The sequence below is a fragment of the Trypanosoma theileri genome (genome assembly GCF_002087225.1).
Source record: "Trypanosoma theileri isolate Edinburgh chromosome Unknown TM35_Tth_6_V1, whole genome shotgun sequence".
In the NCBI taxonomy this organism is placed as follows: Eukaryota; Euglenozoa; class Kinetoplastea; order Trypanosomatida; family Trypanosomatidae; genus Trypanosoma; species Trypanosoma theileri.
The window spans coordinates 489,392-499,720 of record NW_021639848.1 but is presented as its reverse complement, the minus strand read 5'-3'; the positions used below and the strand labels follow the sequence as shown (position 1 = coordinate 499,720).

The window sequence follows — 10,329 nt, the reverse complement described above, 5'->3', positions numbered from 1 at the left end:
GTTCCCTAAGTCGATCAAAAACAGTTTGTTGCACCATATCATTCACTACATCTGCTGCAATCTGTGAGGCTATTTTACTTTACTTTCTTCAGTAATAGAGTATTGTATTTTATCACTTGGCTCATGCAAAACATTAAAACCTTCTTGTAACATACGAAATAGTTCATTTATTTCACTCCGTATAGTATGATGATCATTTCTGAGTTTCATCATTTCATCTTTTACAAGAAAAGGTCCTTGGCAACGCCGGCCACCTCAACGTGGTACCAAGGTCCAGTACTTTGTATTCTCGGGGGAAGTCAAAAACCAAGAGTCAGCAATGTTTTTCTTCTGGAAGACCCGTTGACCCTTAGGCTAAGGCGTTATAAAGCACCGGGGCCAGCCGCGTCGTGCTGGGGCGGAAATATATCCAAGAAGGTCCTGGGGCACCTTCCGACGTGCTATCAGCAGCATCACCCACACCAGGTTGCTGCTATGTGGTGGTGTAGAGGAAAATCCCGGCCCTTCACTGCGAGGAATGCAGTGGAACCCAGCTGGACTTATCCAGGCCAAGAGGCTTGTTCTCCACTAAAACCTTTGTTGAGGAAAATGTGACATTCTGCCTTCTAAGCGAGAGGAAAGTATCTTGTGCGGAAGTGTCGAGTTTCACAATCGCTGGTTACCAACATCATGGAGTGTCCCACCCCTCTAAAGGAGGCGGTGTTTCGATTCTTGTGCGTGAAGATCTGCCAGTAGAAGTAGGACTCACCGTAGTTGCAAGCATTGGGCATGCTCATGCAACGATGCCAAGTGTCAGAATTTCTGGTGCTCACAATGACGTCAGCACACTTCCCTCTGGGGAGATCATACACAACTTCGCAACTAGACACGCTTCTGACGACAAGCGGACCTCACCTCATTGGTGCAGATGCTAATTCGCATGCGTTGGCATGGGATCGCGCGATCCACCCTGATACCCGTAGCGATGTGCTAGTACAATGGTGCCTAGATAATGACTACGTTATTCACAACACTGGAGATTGCACTCGCCCACACCACACGCCATGGCCCGTCCGAGCCAGATGTGACAATATCCCGAGAATGCCGTCTGGAGTCCTGGGCGGCATCCTTCTACCCGGGCAGCGACCATTACATCATCCCCTTCGACGTAGTGGTAGCAGATGATGACGAACCACTGCGGTTCCCTCGCCCTCGTGCCCCCATTTATGCATGGAGGAAGTCGATTTGGTCCCGCTTTAGAGAAATGCCAAACGCACAGTGCAATAAACGCCTTAAAGAGAAACTGAACGTTCACAAGAGAGAACGACTACTGACCTCCGCCATCCGTATCGCAATAGCTGTGGCGGTTCCACGCGGGGGTCGAGATACTACTCCTTTTTGGACTCCATAATTAGATGAAATCAAAGAGAAGATTCACAATTGTAAACCCTCTGTCTCCCGAGACAGACTGGTAGCTCGTAGAAGAGAAATGCTAAAACAAGCATCCCATAAGAGATGGAAAACCCTCTGTAATAACATTTGCCGTGGCAGACGGCTGCTGTTGAAACATTTTGAAGAGGATCTACGCCCTGCACCCCCTCAGTACCCCGGCGATAAAGATTAATAATACGGCACCCACATACAATCAGAAAGCCAAGCACTTTATCCGTTTATATTCACGAAGAGCTCAACGTCATCCACATTCCTACCCTTCACCGCCCATTCCAGTCACCGATACAGAATCCATCCCCATTACAACAGCAGAACTGGAACGGGCACAGCGTCTCCTTCCTAAAGGGACGGCCGCAGGTCCAGATGGTATCTACGGTGAGGCACTCCAACACTTGGGACCCCGTGCCAAAGCAGAGACCCTTGCCCTCTTCAACGAGAGCCTTCGTACGGGCGTAGTCCCAGTCTCTTGGGAAGTAGGCATCATTGTACCACTTCTTAAACCAGGAAAGAAGGCCACCGACTTGGATTCATTCAGACCAGTTACCCTCACTAGTTGTCTGTCCAAATTAATGGAACGGATCATTGCAGCCCGCATTGGAGATGTCATTGAAACCAAGCTGACCCCACAACAATCTGGATTTAGACCTGGTCACTCTACGTTAGATCAACTATTGCATCTACGCGCAGCCCTCACGAGACCCACCCTTGATTCGCGTACAGGTGCAGTATTCGTCGACTACGCCAAAGCTTTCGATACTGTAGACCATGATCGCATAGTTAGTGCGATGCAAGAGATGGAACTCCCACCACACATAATTCGATGGTCTGCATCTTTCCTGAAAGGACGTCAAGCCAAAGTACGAGTAAACAGTAAATCCTCTCCTTTAGTGCTTTTCCACCGTGGCGTACCACAAGGAACGGTCCTCGGCCCACTTATGTTCATTATAGTAATGAACACACTAAGCAAACGACTATCCCAAGTTCCCTTATTATTTCATGGGTTTTTCGCCGATGATCTCACACTAGCAGTATGACACGTCAACAGAGACATCATCAACAGTACACTGCAGCAAGGACTAAAAGTAGTGGACGAATGGTCCAAGAACTATTTTATGGAAGTCAACGTGGACAAAACGAAATACACACTTTTTGGAACCTCAGACCCGAATCCCCTTTTTCTTGAACTACGCGGTATCACCGTAGGTCCGGAGAAGGCACCTAAACTCTTAGGCATCACATTCCAAAACTACCGAGGCATGTCTACCCATGTGGTTCAAACGAGAAAACGCATGGACTTTCGGTTACTACAACTTGCAGCAATATCCTCAACCACATGGGGACCGAAGCGTGACGTCCTTCGAGCCTTCTATCTGACACTAATTCAAGCCCAGACGCTCTACGGTTTTGAGATCTGGTATTGGGATGCGGCTCCCACATCACGCAAACTCTTAGCAGGACAGAACAAAGCTTGTCGAACCATAGCAAGAATTCCATATGGGTGTCGCTCCGCAGACGCATTACGTGAAGCCCGTCTTCTCCCATTAGAGATGATGGCCATGATTCGGAGCCTCAAATATTTAATGCGATGCCAGATACGAGGTGGATCCCTCAGAGAAAGCGCAGAACAAGTCTATCACGAAACCCATCCAGTACGAGAATTTTATGTACGCATCATGAAAATCTATCCAACACTTGTTATAGAGCCACGCGAGTCCCCTTTACTGACACCAACTCTACGGTTTGGTAAACGCGCTCGCTTCTTCACATCACTGGAAAATGTATCAGCTGATGACCCTGAAGAACGGAAAAGAGGAGCATCCGAGCGTTGGATAGCCCGTCACTTTCGCCGTAAAGGCACAGAACCGCCACCGCGTACCCATTATGAAATTTGGACTGATGGCTCCGTATTTCTCGGAGTAAAATCTTGAGCAGCAGCAATGATATACAAAGATGGTGAACTGCTCTGTACCACACATAGAGGCGCTGGCCCCCTAGCTTGCGGCTATACAGCTGAATCCGCAGTGCAATACGAAGGTTTACGGAGACTCCTCAAAATAATTCCCGCAAATAACCCAACGCCATGCAGGGTCTCCATATTCACGGACTCACTGTCCCTTCTCACGGCACTGGAAACAGGTCCACTGACTGTAACTGGCCCAATACTACGACTCTTGTGGAACCTAATACTTCAAGTGCAACGTCGCAAGGCCCGCATACAACTACAATTTATCTTTGGTCACTGCGGTGTAGTAAAAAATGAAAAAAGCGACACAGAAGCCAAAAAAGATGCAGAACTCCCACAAAGAACTGATACTTGGATAACAGATATAATAGCCTACGCCAAACGAATGCTTAAGGTTAAGGAAGAGGATGAACCCCCTCCCTCCCATAGATTAAAAATCACTGGATCCTGGGATCCAACCAAAGACAACCCGGAACTTACTAGAGAAGAAGAAACAGCCTTAGCACGATTTCGCACAGGTGCTTCGCATCGCTATGGCTGGTTGCTGCAAAAGATACAAACCCATATGCCACCTGGTTGTCGATGGTTTAATCACCAACAAATCAATATGCCGGCACCCGTTATTCCACCTAGCTAGAAAAGACCGCGCTATGCACAAAACAAAGCAACAGACCCAGCCACCTGCACTGAATGTGGGACACAATACTCATGCAGGAACACCGCAGTAGTACATATGGTCAGCAAACATTCGGTTCAAGAGAGCCAACGCGCTCTGGAAGATCAAATTCCCCCATGAGCCACCTCCGCCGGACATCCCGCCAGAACCTCCGCCACCCCCACAACCCCCACCTCCGGACACAACGTTACCCCGTCCCACTTCGCCTAAAGCAAAACCCCATCCGTTTGCCTGCAGTATGTGTAAACGAACATTTCTGCTTCAAAATGGATTAACGCGCCACCTTAGATACATGCACAATGCCACATGCCCTGTCCCAGAGAGAAAACGCCCGCGAGCCGACGAACCGATTACAGAAGAATCAGCATTTCCCCTGTGACAAATGTGATATGATAGCGCGCTCTAAAACAGGCCTCAAATCCCATATTAGAGCGAAACATCCTGAGAACCCGGAAAAAATACGCACCTCGCCCTCAGCTCATCCCACAACATGCTTCTCTACGCTGCGAATTTTGCCTACCCGACTTTGGCAACATCGGAACGCTCGCATGCCACAAAGAGTTCAAACATCCACCTGGAACTCTAATTCTCCCAGCAACAATACAAGTAACGTTTCCACAAAATAAGAAACGCCAGCGAGATACGTCGTCACCGGAGCGTGAGGACAGAGAGAAAGTCCAATGCGGAGTATGCCAGAAGTTCTACGCCCACCTAGACCCCCTCGTAATCCACTGCAGAAAATTCCATGATGGAGAAGGTATGCCTACAAAAAACAAATTCCACCAGTGCAAGATACAATACAAGCCAAGAAAAACACGAGACCTTCCGGCATTAGTCTGCCTCTCATGTGGTCACCAATGTATGAGTAAATCAGGCCTAACTCTACACCGAATGTCACGTCACGGGTATCACCCTACCCACTCGCGCACCAACCAACGCGACGAATGCGAAGAAACAGCTCTGCATCTCTTGAGTTGTATCGCTCTTCATCCACTGCGAGTTCAATTTGCGATAGTTGATGATGTACCCCTGATGAAACTATGTTTTTCTAAGCGGTTAGCACAGTTCCTTATTGCGGTGGGGCGGAACTACGCTATGCCACACTCTTCACAACCAAGAGAAACCCTACGCAGCCTACCTTCCCCCACCTCTCTAAAATAAGCGACAAGCACGATCATGGAAACCTTGATAGAAGAGTAAGCTCAAGACGTCTGTCACCGAACAAACAAGCAACAAAATAAATAGGAGTTCATTGAGGCCAATCTATCACAAAAAACCCCAAAATAATAACCAAAAGGGGACCTGAGGATGGGTTCTGGGTAAGAACAGTGAGAGTAGAGAGATCTGGTAGAGTTTACTCGATCAGATTTCTCGTAGACTGGTTCTCTCGTGTGGGAAAGGGCTACAACCAAAAATCATATTACAAGAGCTTGAGGATCCTATAAAACGAAGGGATCTTCTTCTTCTTCAGAGTCACTCGTAAGCCGGTAATTACGTGCTCTACGGTGTACGGCCGATGGCCGTACCATTGGAGAAACATCCGCAAAGCCACGAAGAACAGAAAGAAAAATCCTTGGCAAGGATGTGCTACCTTATCGCTGTGCCATGGTTAAGTACTTGAATTTATTCAAAGAAACCAAATTCACTCACTAAATGTTTGAAGTGGGTGGTCTCCTTGAAAACCAAATTCTTTTTATTCTTCTTTTCAATACATGCGTTCTTAGGAATGACATTCCCTTGGTGACGTTTGGCCATCGAAAGTTGAAGCCAATGCCCATTATCCCTTATTCTTTCGTGGGAAGCCATGGGCCATTATGCCCTTTTCTTGGGAGTTTACGGATTCATAAGCTAAAAACATCATACAGCACCGGGGCCAGCAGAGTCGTGCTAATACAAAACTTTATCCAAGAATATTCTGGAGCGTGTATCATTGTGCCATCGGCAGCAGTTTCTTTTACATATTGCACTCTAGTGTGAATGCTGCTAAAAGGAATGGAACGGACCCTAGAGATAGTAATAATTATGCCCTCTAGTGGCGGAAATTAGATTAGCCGCTGAGGCGACTCAGAGAGACGGAAAAAAAATCCATGCTCTGCCACCTACGAGATCCATTATAATATCATTACCAATGCGTATTCCCCATGCCCAACGGTAGTAAAAAAATAATATAAAAACAAATTGTATTTATGTATATTTATGTACTATTCTTGATGGCCCGTTCCATTGGAGTAATATCCATAAAGACACAAAAAACGAAATGAAAAACGTGGTGGTGGGGTGTGGGAATTCTTTTTGGGTGGGGGGAGAAGGAGATATGTTTGATCGTACCCTCCTAATTCACACCATGGAGTAAAGTATGTGTGTGGGTGGGGGTATGTTTTTTTTGTTTTTGCTGATAATGCTGTGGGAGAAGAGGAGATAAACCGGCATCGTGAGGAAAAATAAAATAATAATAATAAGGATAAATAAAGAGGTAATATGTGTGTGAGAGAGTAATTCTGTGTTGATTCTGTTTGTAAAGAGTGACATGGTATTGCAGTGATGTATGCAGTCATTTTTGTTTATGGTTGTGGGTGAGTGGGTTTTAGATTCCAATTGTGGTGTTGGTATAAATATTATGGTGATGCATTGGTTTCTTTCTTTTTCTGTTTGGAAGTGTGTTGATTATTGTACAGTCTCTTTGTTTTGCTGATTGTTTGTGGTATTGTTTTTGTATGTTGCCAGGCGTACACTGTGTTTTTGGTGTATTTTGGTGTTCAAACTGCCTGGTAATGGTTTTATTATAATGGGAATACAGACACCTTGTGTGTATGAATACCGAGTAAGATATTGGAGTGTGTGTGGAGACGTTTATTTAACATTGTTTTGATACCATTTGTTTTCCACTTCTTCTAAATTCAAGGTGTTGTTTTAATATTTGTGTAACTCTGGGTGTGTTTTATTGTGTGAGTGGTTTACTGTTGTACCCCTCATTGGGTTGTGTTTGATTGCTGTTGTGATGTGTATTCTCACTCTCTTTCCGTGTTGCTGTGTGCTGTCTGCCTTGTGTGTTTCTTTTCTCCTTTTCCTCTTCTTCCTTGTTACCACAGATCCAAGCAACCCACAGTGACAATCATGACAACGATGTCCGTCCAACTGCGCCGCGTGGTGTACCTGTTGGTACTTCTGCAGTGTTTTGTGTGTGTGGCATGTGCGGCAGATGGCGTGAATGTGAACTATACCGACGCAGAAATTAATGGCGATGGGGAAATAGATGATCAGTTGAAGATCCTTGTAAGGCAGACACTGTTGTTACTGAGGGATTCGCAGATTCCACTTGCGAATGCAACCGCCTGTAAGGCCATATGGGAAGGGGCGATCAAAGCAAATAACGCGACGGTGAATAGGTCCCGGGATGCCTTCGAAAGAATTAAGAAGCTTGACGAAAGAATCAAAGAGTATACGGAGAAGGTGCCCCAAGGGGGGTTTGCACTCAAACTGAAAAAGGAAGTGAATCGGGAAGGGTTTAGAAAGTTGGTTAACGACATTAAGGAGGAACTGGAGAACAATGCGAAAGACATACCAAATGAGGAGGCGGTGGCAACGATCGACGAAGCAGTCTACACTAAGCACGTTTGTCTCACAGTGCGTGGAAACGCCGAAAACGCTCTGGAGAATCTCAAACGCAAACTGGAGAACTACGAGACGTTTAAAGAAGAGACTGCGAGGAGTACGAAGGCAAAAGAAGTAAATCAAGCTGGCAAAAGTAGACGTGACGCGTTGGAAAAGATCTTAAAAGAACTCAAGGAAGTGCAGCTGGACGCCACGCGGTCAGTTTCTAAAGCGAAAGATCAGGTAAGGGCTTGGGCAGATGCCGTGGGGAGGTTCTCCCGTCTCGGGGAGATGGTCACGAAGTTGGAAAATACAGATGATGTTCCCGCGAGAAATGAAATCAAGGCGGAAAACAATGAAACCGTTCTGAAAATAACAAGGGTTGCCACTGAACAAAAAGTGAAGGATATTCGCAAGCTTATCAACGAAGTTGATGATGCGACGAAAACACGAAGGGAGACGGTCGTTGAGAAAGTCAAGGAAAAGGTGGAGACTGCTAATGTAGAAGCGGCCGCACGCGTTGAAGAGGAAGTAAGGGAGGCCATAAAAGCAAAGAAAATTGCTGACGAAGAAGAGAAGGCGAGAAAGGCCAGGGAAGAAGAGGCGAGAAGAGTTGCAGAAGAGAAGGCGAGGCAGAAGGCAGAGGAAGAGAGGGCTAGGAAGGCCAGGGAAGAAGAAGAGGCGAGGAGAGTTGCAGAAGAGAAGGCGAAGCAGAAGGCCGAGGAAGAAAAGGCGAGACAGGCAGGAGAAAAAACAAGGGAAGAACAGACGAGACAGGCAGCAGAAAAGACCGAGAAAAAGAAGGACGGTGGCAGCAGTCCTTCATTGGTGCACAGTCCCCTTTTGTTGCTTCTCCTGTCTGTGGTGGGTTGCACTCTCGTGTGTTGATCGGTGTTCCCATGACACAGTTCCACAGTTAAACTTTGTTTGAGTGGATATGGATGCATTGTAAGGGTGTTTTTATTTATTTTGTTTTCATTTTATTGTTTTTCCCCTTGTGTGTTTCACTATAATTTCATTGCACATTATGTGCATCTGTGTGTTTCTCTTTTGCGTTCCCAATGCACATTGTGTATCTTGTGTGTTCATTCTTATGGAATGATTCTTTTTTTTTCATTATATACAAACTGCTGCAGGGACATCAAGAATAAAGATATGGGCACGGCACGTTCAGTACACAATGATTTTCCGTTGTTAACCTTGGAGTGGATTGGACTGTGTCCAGGCATCGCAGCTACAGTAACACATGAATTTCTTTTTTTCTTTCTTTTGCACTATTGTTGTGTCTGCCTCACGCAGTCACTCTTTTTTTGCATTTTTATTTTGGTATAAGGATTGGTGGGCTGTGGGTGTTTGAGTGTGCCCCTCTGTTGTGTGTTCCTTTGTGTGTTTGGGTTGCTACTCACACCCCCACGTAATGAAAACACATTTCTTTGTTCTCACCTTCTCTCTCGGTGTTGCCACTCACAGCATTGCCACGAACGTATTTGTGCCCTTGTGGTGTGTGGTGTTTGTTGTGTGGCTTGCTTGAGTGACTGCAGCCTGCGGGGAGGACCGAGAGTGTTCCGCTTCGGCTTCACGTAATGGGTCTGTTTTTTTTTTTTTTGGGATTGGGTTGAGTTGATGTGCTGGTGTGTGTGAATGTTTTTCTCTGATGGGAGTGGGACCTGTGTTTATTGTATTGTGAGTGCTTTGTGTGCTGTTGGTATCCTGTTGTTGTATTTTTCCCTTGATTTCTTTTCCTTTCTGGGTGTGTGACTTAGTGTACATTTTAGTGAATGCCGTAGTGCCTCTCTGATATGAGCATGTGAGACTGTCGTTGTGCGGGTGGGAAGGACACTGTTGTGTTGCTGGTCCACTACCCTGCGGTGCGATTGGGTTCGCACATGAATGAATTAATGAGATTCCCTCTGTCCCGAGTTACTATCTAGCGAAACGGCAGTCAAGGGAACGGACTTGAAGGGCTAAGCGGGGAAAGAGGAGACCCTGTTGAGTTTGACTCCAGTCTGGCTCTGTGCGGCGGCATCTGAGGTGTAGTATAGGTGGAAGCGCAAGCACAAATGAAATACCACCACTCGGAACGTTGCTTCACTTATCGAATGAAGAGACCAATGGGTTTCGCGTAGTCTGTGGGCTATGCACCGTCTAGGTTTGGGATTTTATGGCGGCAACCCCGTCTCCGCGGGAGGGGGCGCGTGTTCGCAAGGGCATGTGTCCCCGTTTCTCTCCTTCACGGGAGGGCCCGTGGGCACCCAACCGTGCTGACAAACTGAACCAACGGGGTTGCTTCGGCAGCTTCGGAGTCTTGTTTCGAGACATCTGCCAGATGGGGAGTTTGGCTGGGGCGGCATATCTGTTACACGACAACGCAGGTGCCCTAAGGCGAGCTCAGTGGGAACAGAAATCTCACGTAGAACACAAGCGTAAAAGCTTGCTTGATTAACGATTTCCAGTACGAATCGAGACTGCGAAAGCAAGGCCAGCGATCCCTTGCGAAGAATAGGAAATATGAACAGATCATACCAGAGGTGTCAGAATAATTACCACAGGGATAACTGGCTTGTGGCGGCCAGGCGTTCATAGCGACGTCGCTTTTTGATCCTTCGATGTCGGCTCTTCCTAACCTAGCGCCGCAGAAGACGCTAAGGGTTGGATTGTTCACCCACTG

The 10,329-nt window shown here is 46.7% G+C and overlaps 9 protein-coding genes across 9 annotated transcripts; all 9 read left to right on the top strand.

Annotated features, from left to right (window-relative positions):
- Positions 1 to 189: 189 nt before the first annotated feature.
- On the top strand, positions 190 to 594 carry TM35_000063030 (uncharacterized protein; the record flags this gene model as incomplete). The annotated part of the gene is made up of 1 exon (XM_029023340.1): positions 190 to 594. One exon carries the CDS (start codon positions 190 to 192, stop codon positions 592 to 594), a length of 405 nt encoding a protein of 134 aa, XP_028885364.1.
- A 397-nt stretch (positions 595 to 991) lies between these two features.
- Positions 992 to 1,390, top strand: TM35_000063020 (uncharacterized protein; the record flags this gene model as incomplete). The annotated part of the gene is made up of 1 exon (XM_029023339.1): positions 992 to 1,390. One exon carries the CDS (start codon positions 992 to 994, stop codon positions 1,388 to 1,390), a length of 399 nt encoding a protein of 132 aa, XP_028885363.1.
- A 610-nt stretch (positions 1,391 to 2,000) lies between these two features.
- Positions 2,001 to 2,465, top strand: TM35_000063010 (Tbingi protein; the record flags this gene model as incomplete). The annotated part of the gene is made up of 1 exon (XM_029023338.1): positions 2,001 to 2,465. The coding sequence occupies one exon, from the start codon at positions 2,001 to 2,003 to the stop codon at positions 2,463 to 2,465; it is 465 nt and encodes a 154-aa protein (XP_028885362.1).
- A 78-nt stretch (positions 2,466 to 2,543) lies between these two features.
- TM35_000063000 (Tbingi protein) lies at positions 2,544 to 3,359 on the top strand (the record flags this gene model as incomplete). Its single annotated transcript, XM_029023337.1, has 1 exon — positions 2,544 to 3,359. The coding sequence occupies one exon, from the start codon at positions 2,544 to 2,546 to the stop codon at positions 3,357 to 3,359; it is 816 nt and encodes a 271-aa protein (XP_028885361.1).
- A 9-nt stretch (positions 3,360 to 3,368) lies between these two features.
- TM35_000062990 (Tbingi protein) lies at positions 3,369 to 4,031 on the top strand (the record flags this gene model as incomplete). Its single annotated transcript, XM_029023336.1, has 1 exon — positions 3,369 to 4,031. The coding sequence occupies one exon, from the start codon at positions 3,369 to 3,371 to the stop codon at positions 4,029 to 4,031; it is 663 nt and encodes a 220-aa protein (XP_028885360.1).
- A 338-nt stretch (positions 4,032 to 4,369) lies between these two features.
- On the top strand, positions 4,370 to 4,696 carry TM35_000062980 (uncharacterized protein; the record flags this gene model as incomplete). Its single annotated transcript, XM_029023335.1, has 1 exon — positions 4,370 to 4,696. One exon carries the CDS (start codon positions 4,370 to 4,372, stop codon positions 4,694 to 4,696), a length of 327 nt encoding a protein of 108 aa, XP_028885359.1.
- Positions 4,697 to 4,931: 235 nt separating this feature from the next.
- TM35_000062970 (Tbingi protein) lies at positions 4,932 to 5,231 on the top strand (the record flags this gene model as incomplete). The annotated part of the gene is made up of 1 exon (XM_029023334.1): positions 4,932 to 5,231. One exon carries the CDS (start codon positions 4,932 to 4,934, stop codon positions 5,229 to 5,231), a length of 300 nt encoding a protein of 99 aa, XP_028885358.1.
- A 492-nt stretch (positions 5,232 to 5,723) lies between these two features.
- TM35_000062960 (uncharacterized protein) lies at positions 5,724 to 6,047 on the top strand (the record flags this gene model as incomplete). Its single annotated transcript, XM_029023333.1, has 1 exon — positions 5,724 to 6,047. One exon carries the CDS (start codon positions 5,724 to 5,726, stop codon positions 6,045 to 6,047), a length of 324 nt encoding a protein of 107 aa, XP_028885357.1.
- Positions 6,048 to 7,184: 1,137 nt separating this feature from the next.
- TM35_000062950 (uncharacterized protein) lies at positions 7,185 to 8,549 on the top strand (the record flags this gene model as incomplete). The annotated part of the gene is made up of 1 exon (XM_029023332.1): positions 7,185 to 8,549. One exon carries the CDS (start codon positions 7,185 to 7,187, stop codon positions 8,547 to 8,549), a length of 1,365 nt encoding a protein of 454 aa, XP_028885356.1.
- Between the last annotated feature and the right edge of the window lie 1,780 nt (positions 8,550 to 10,329).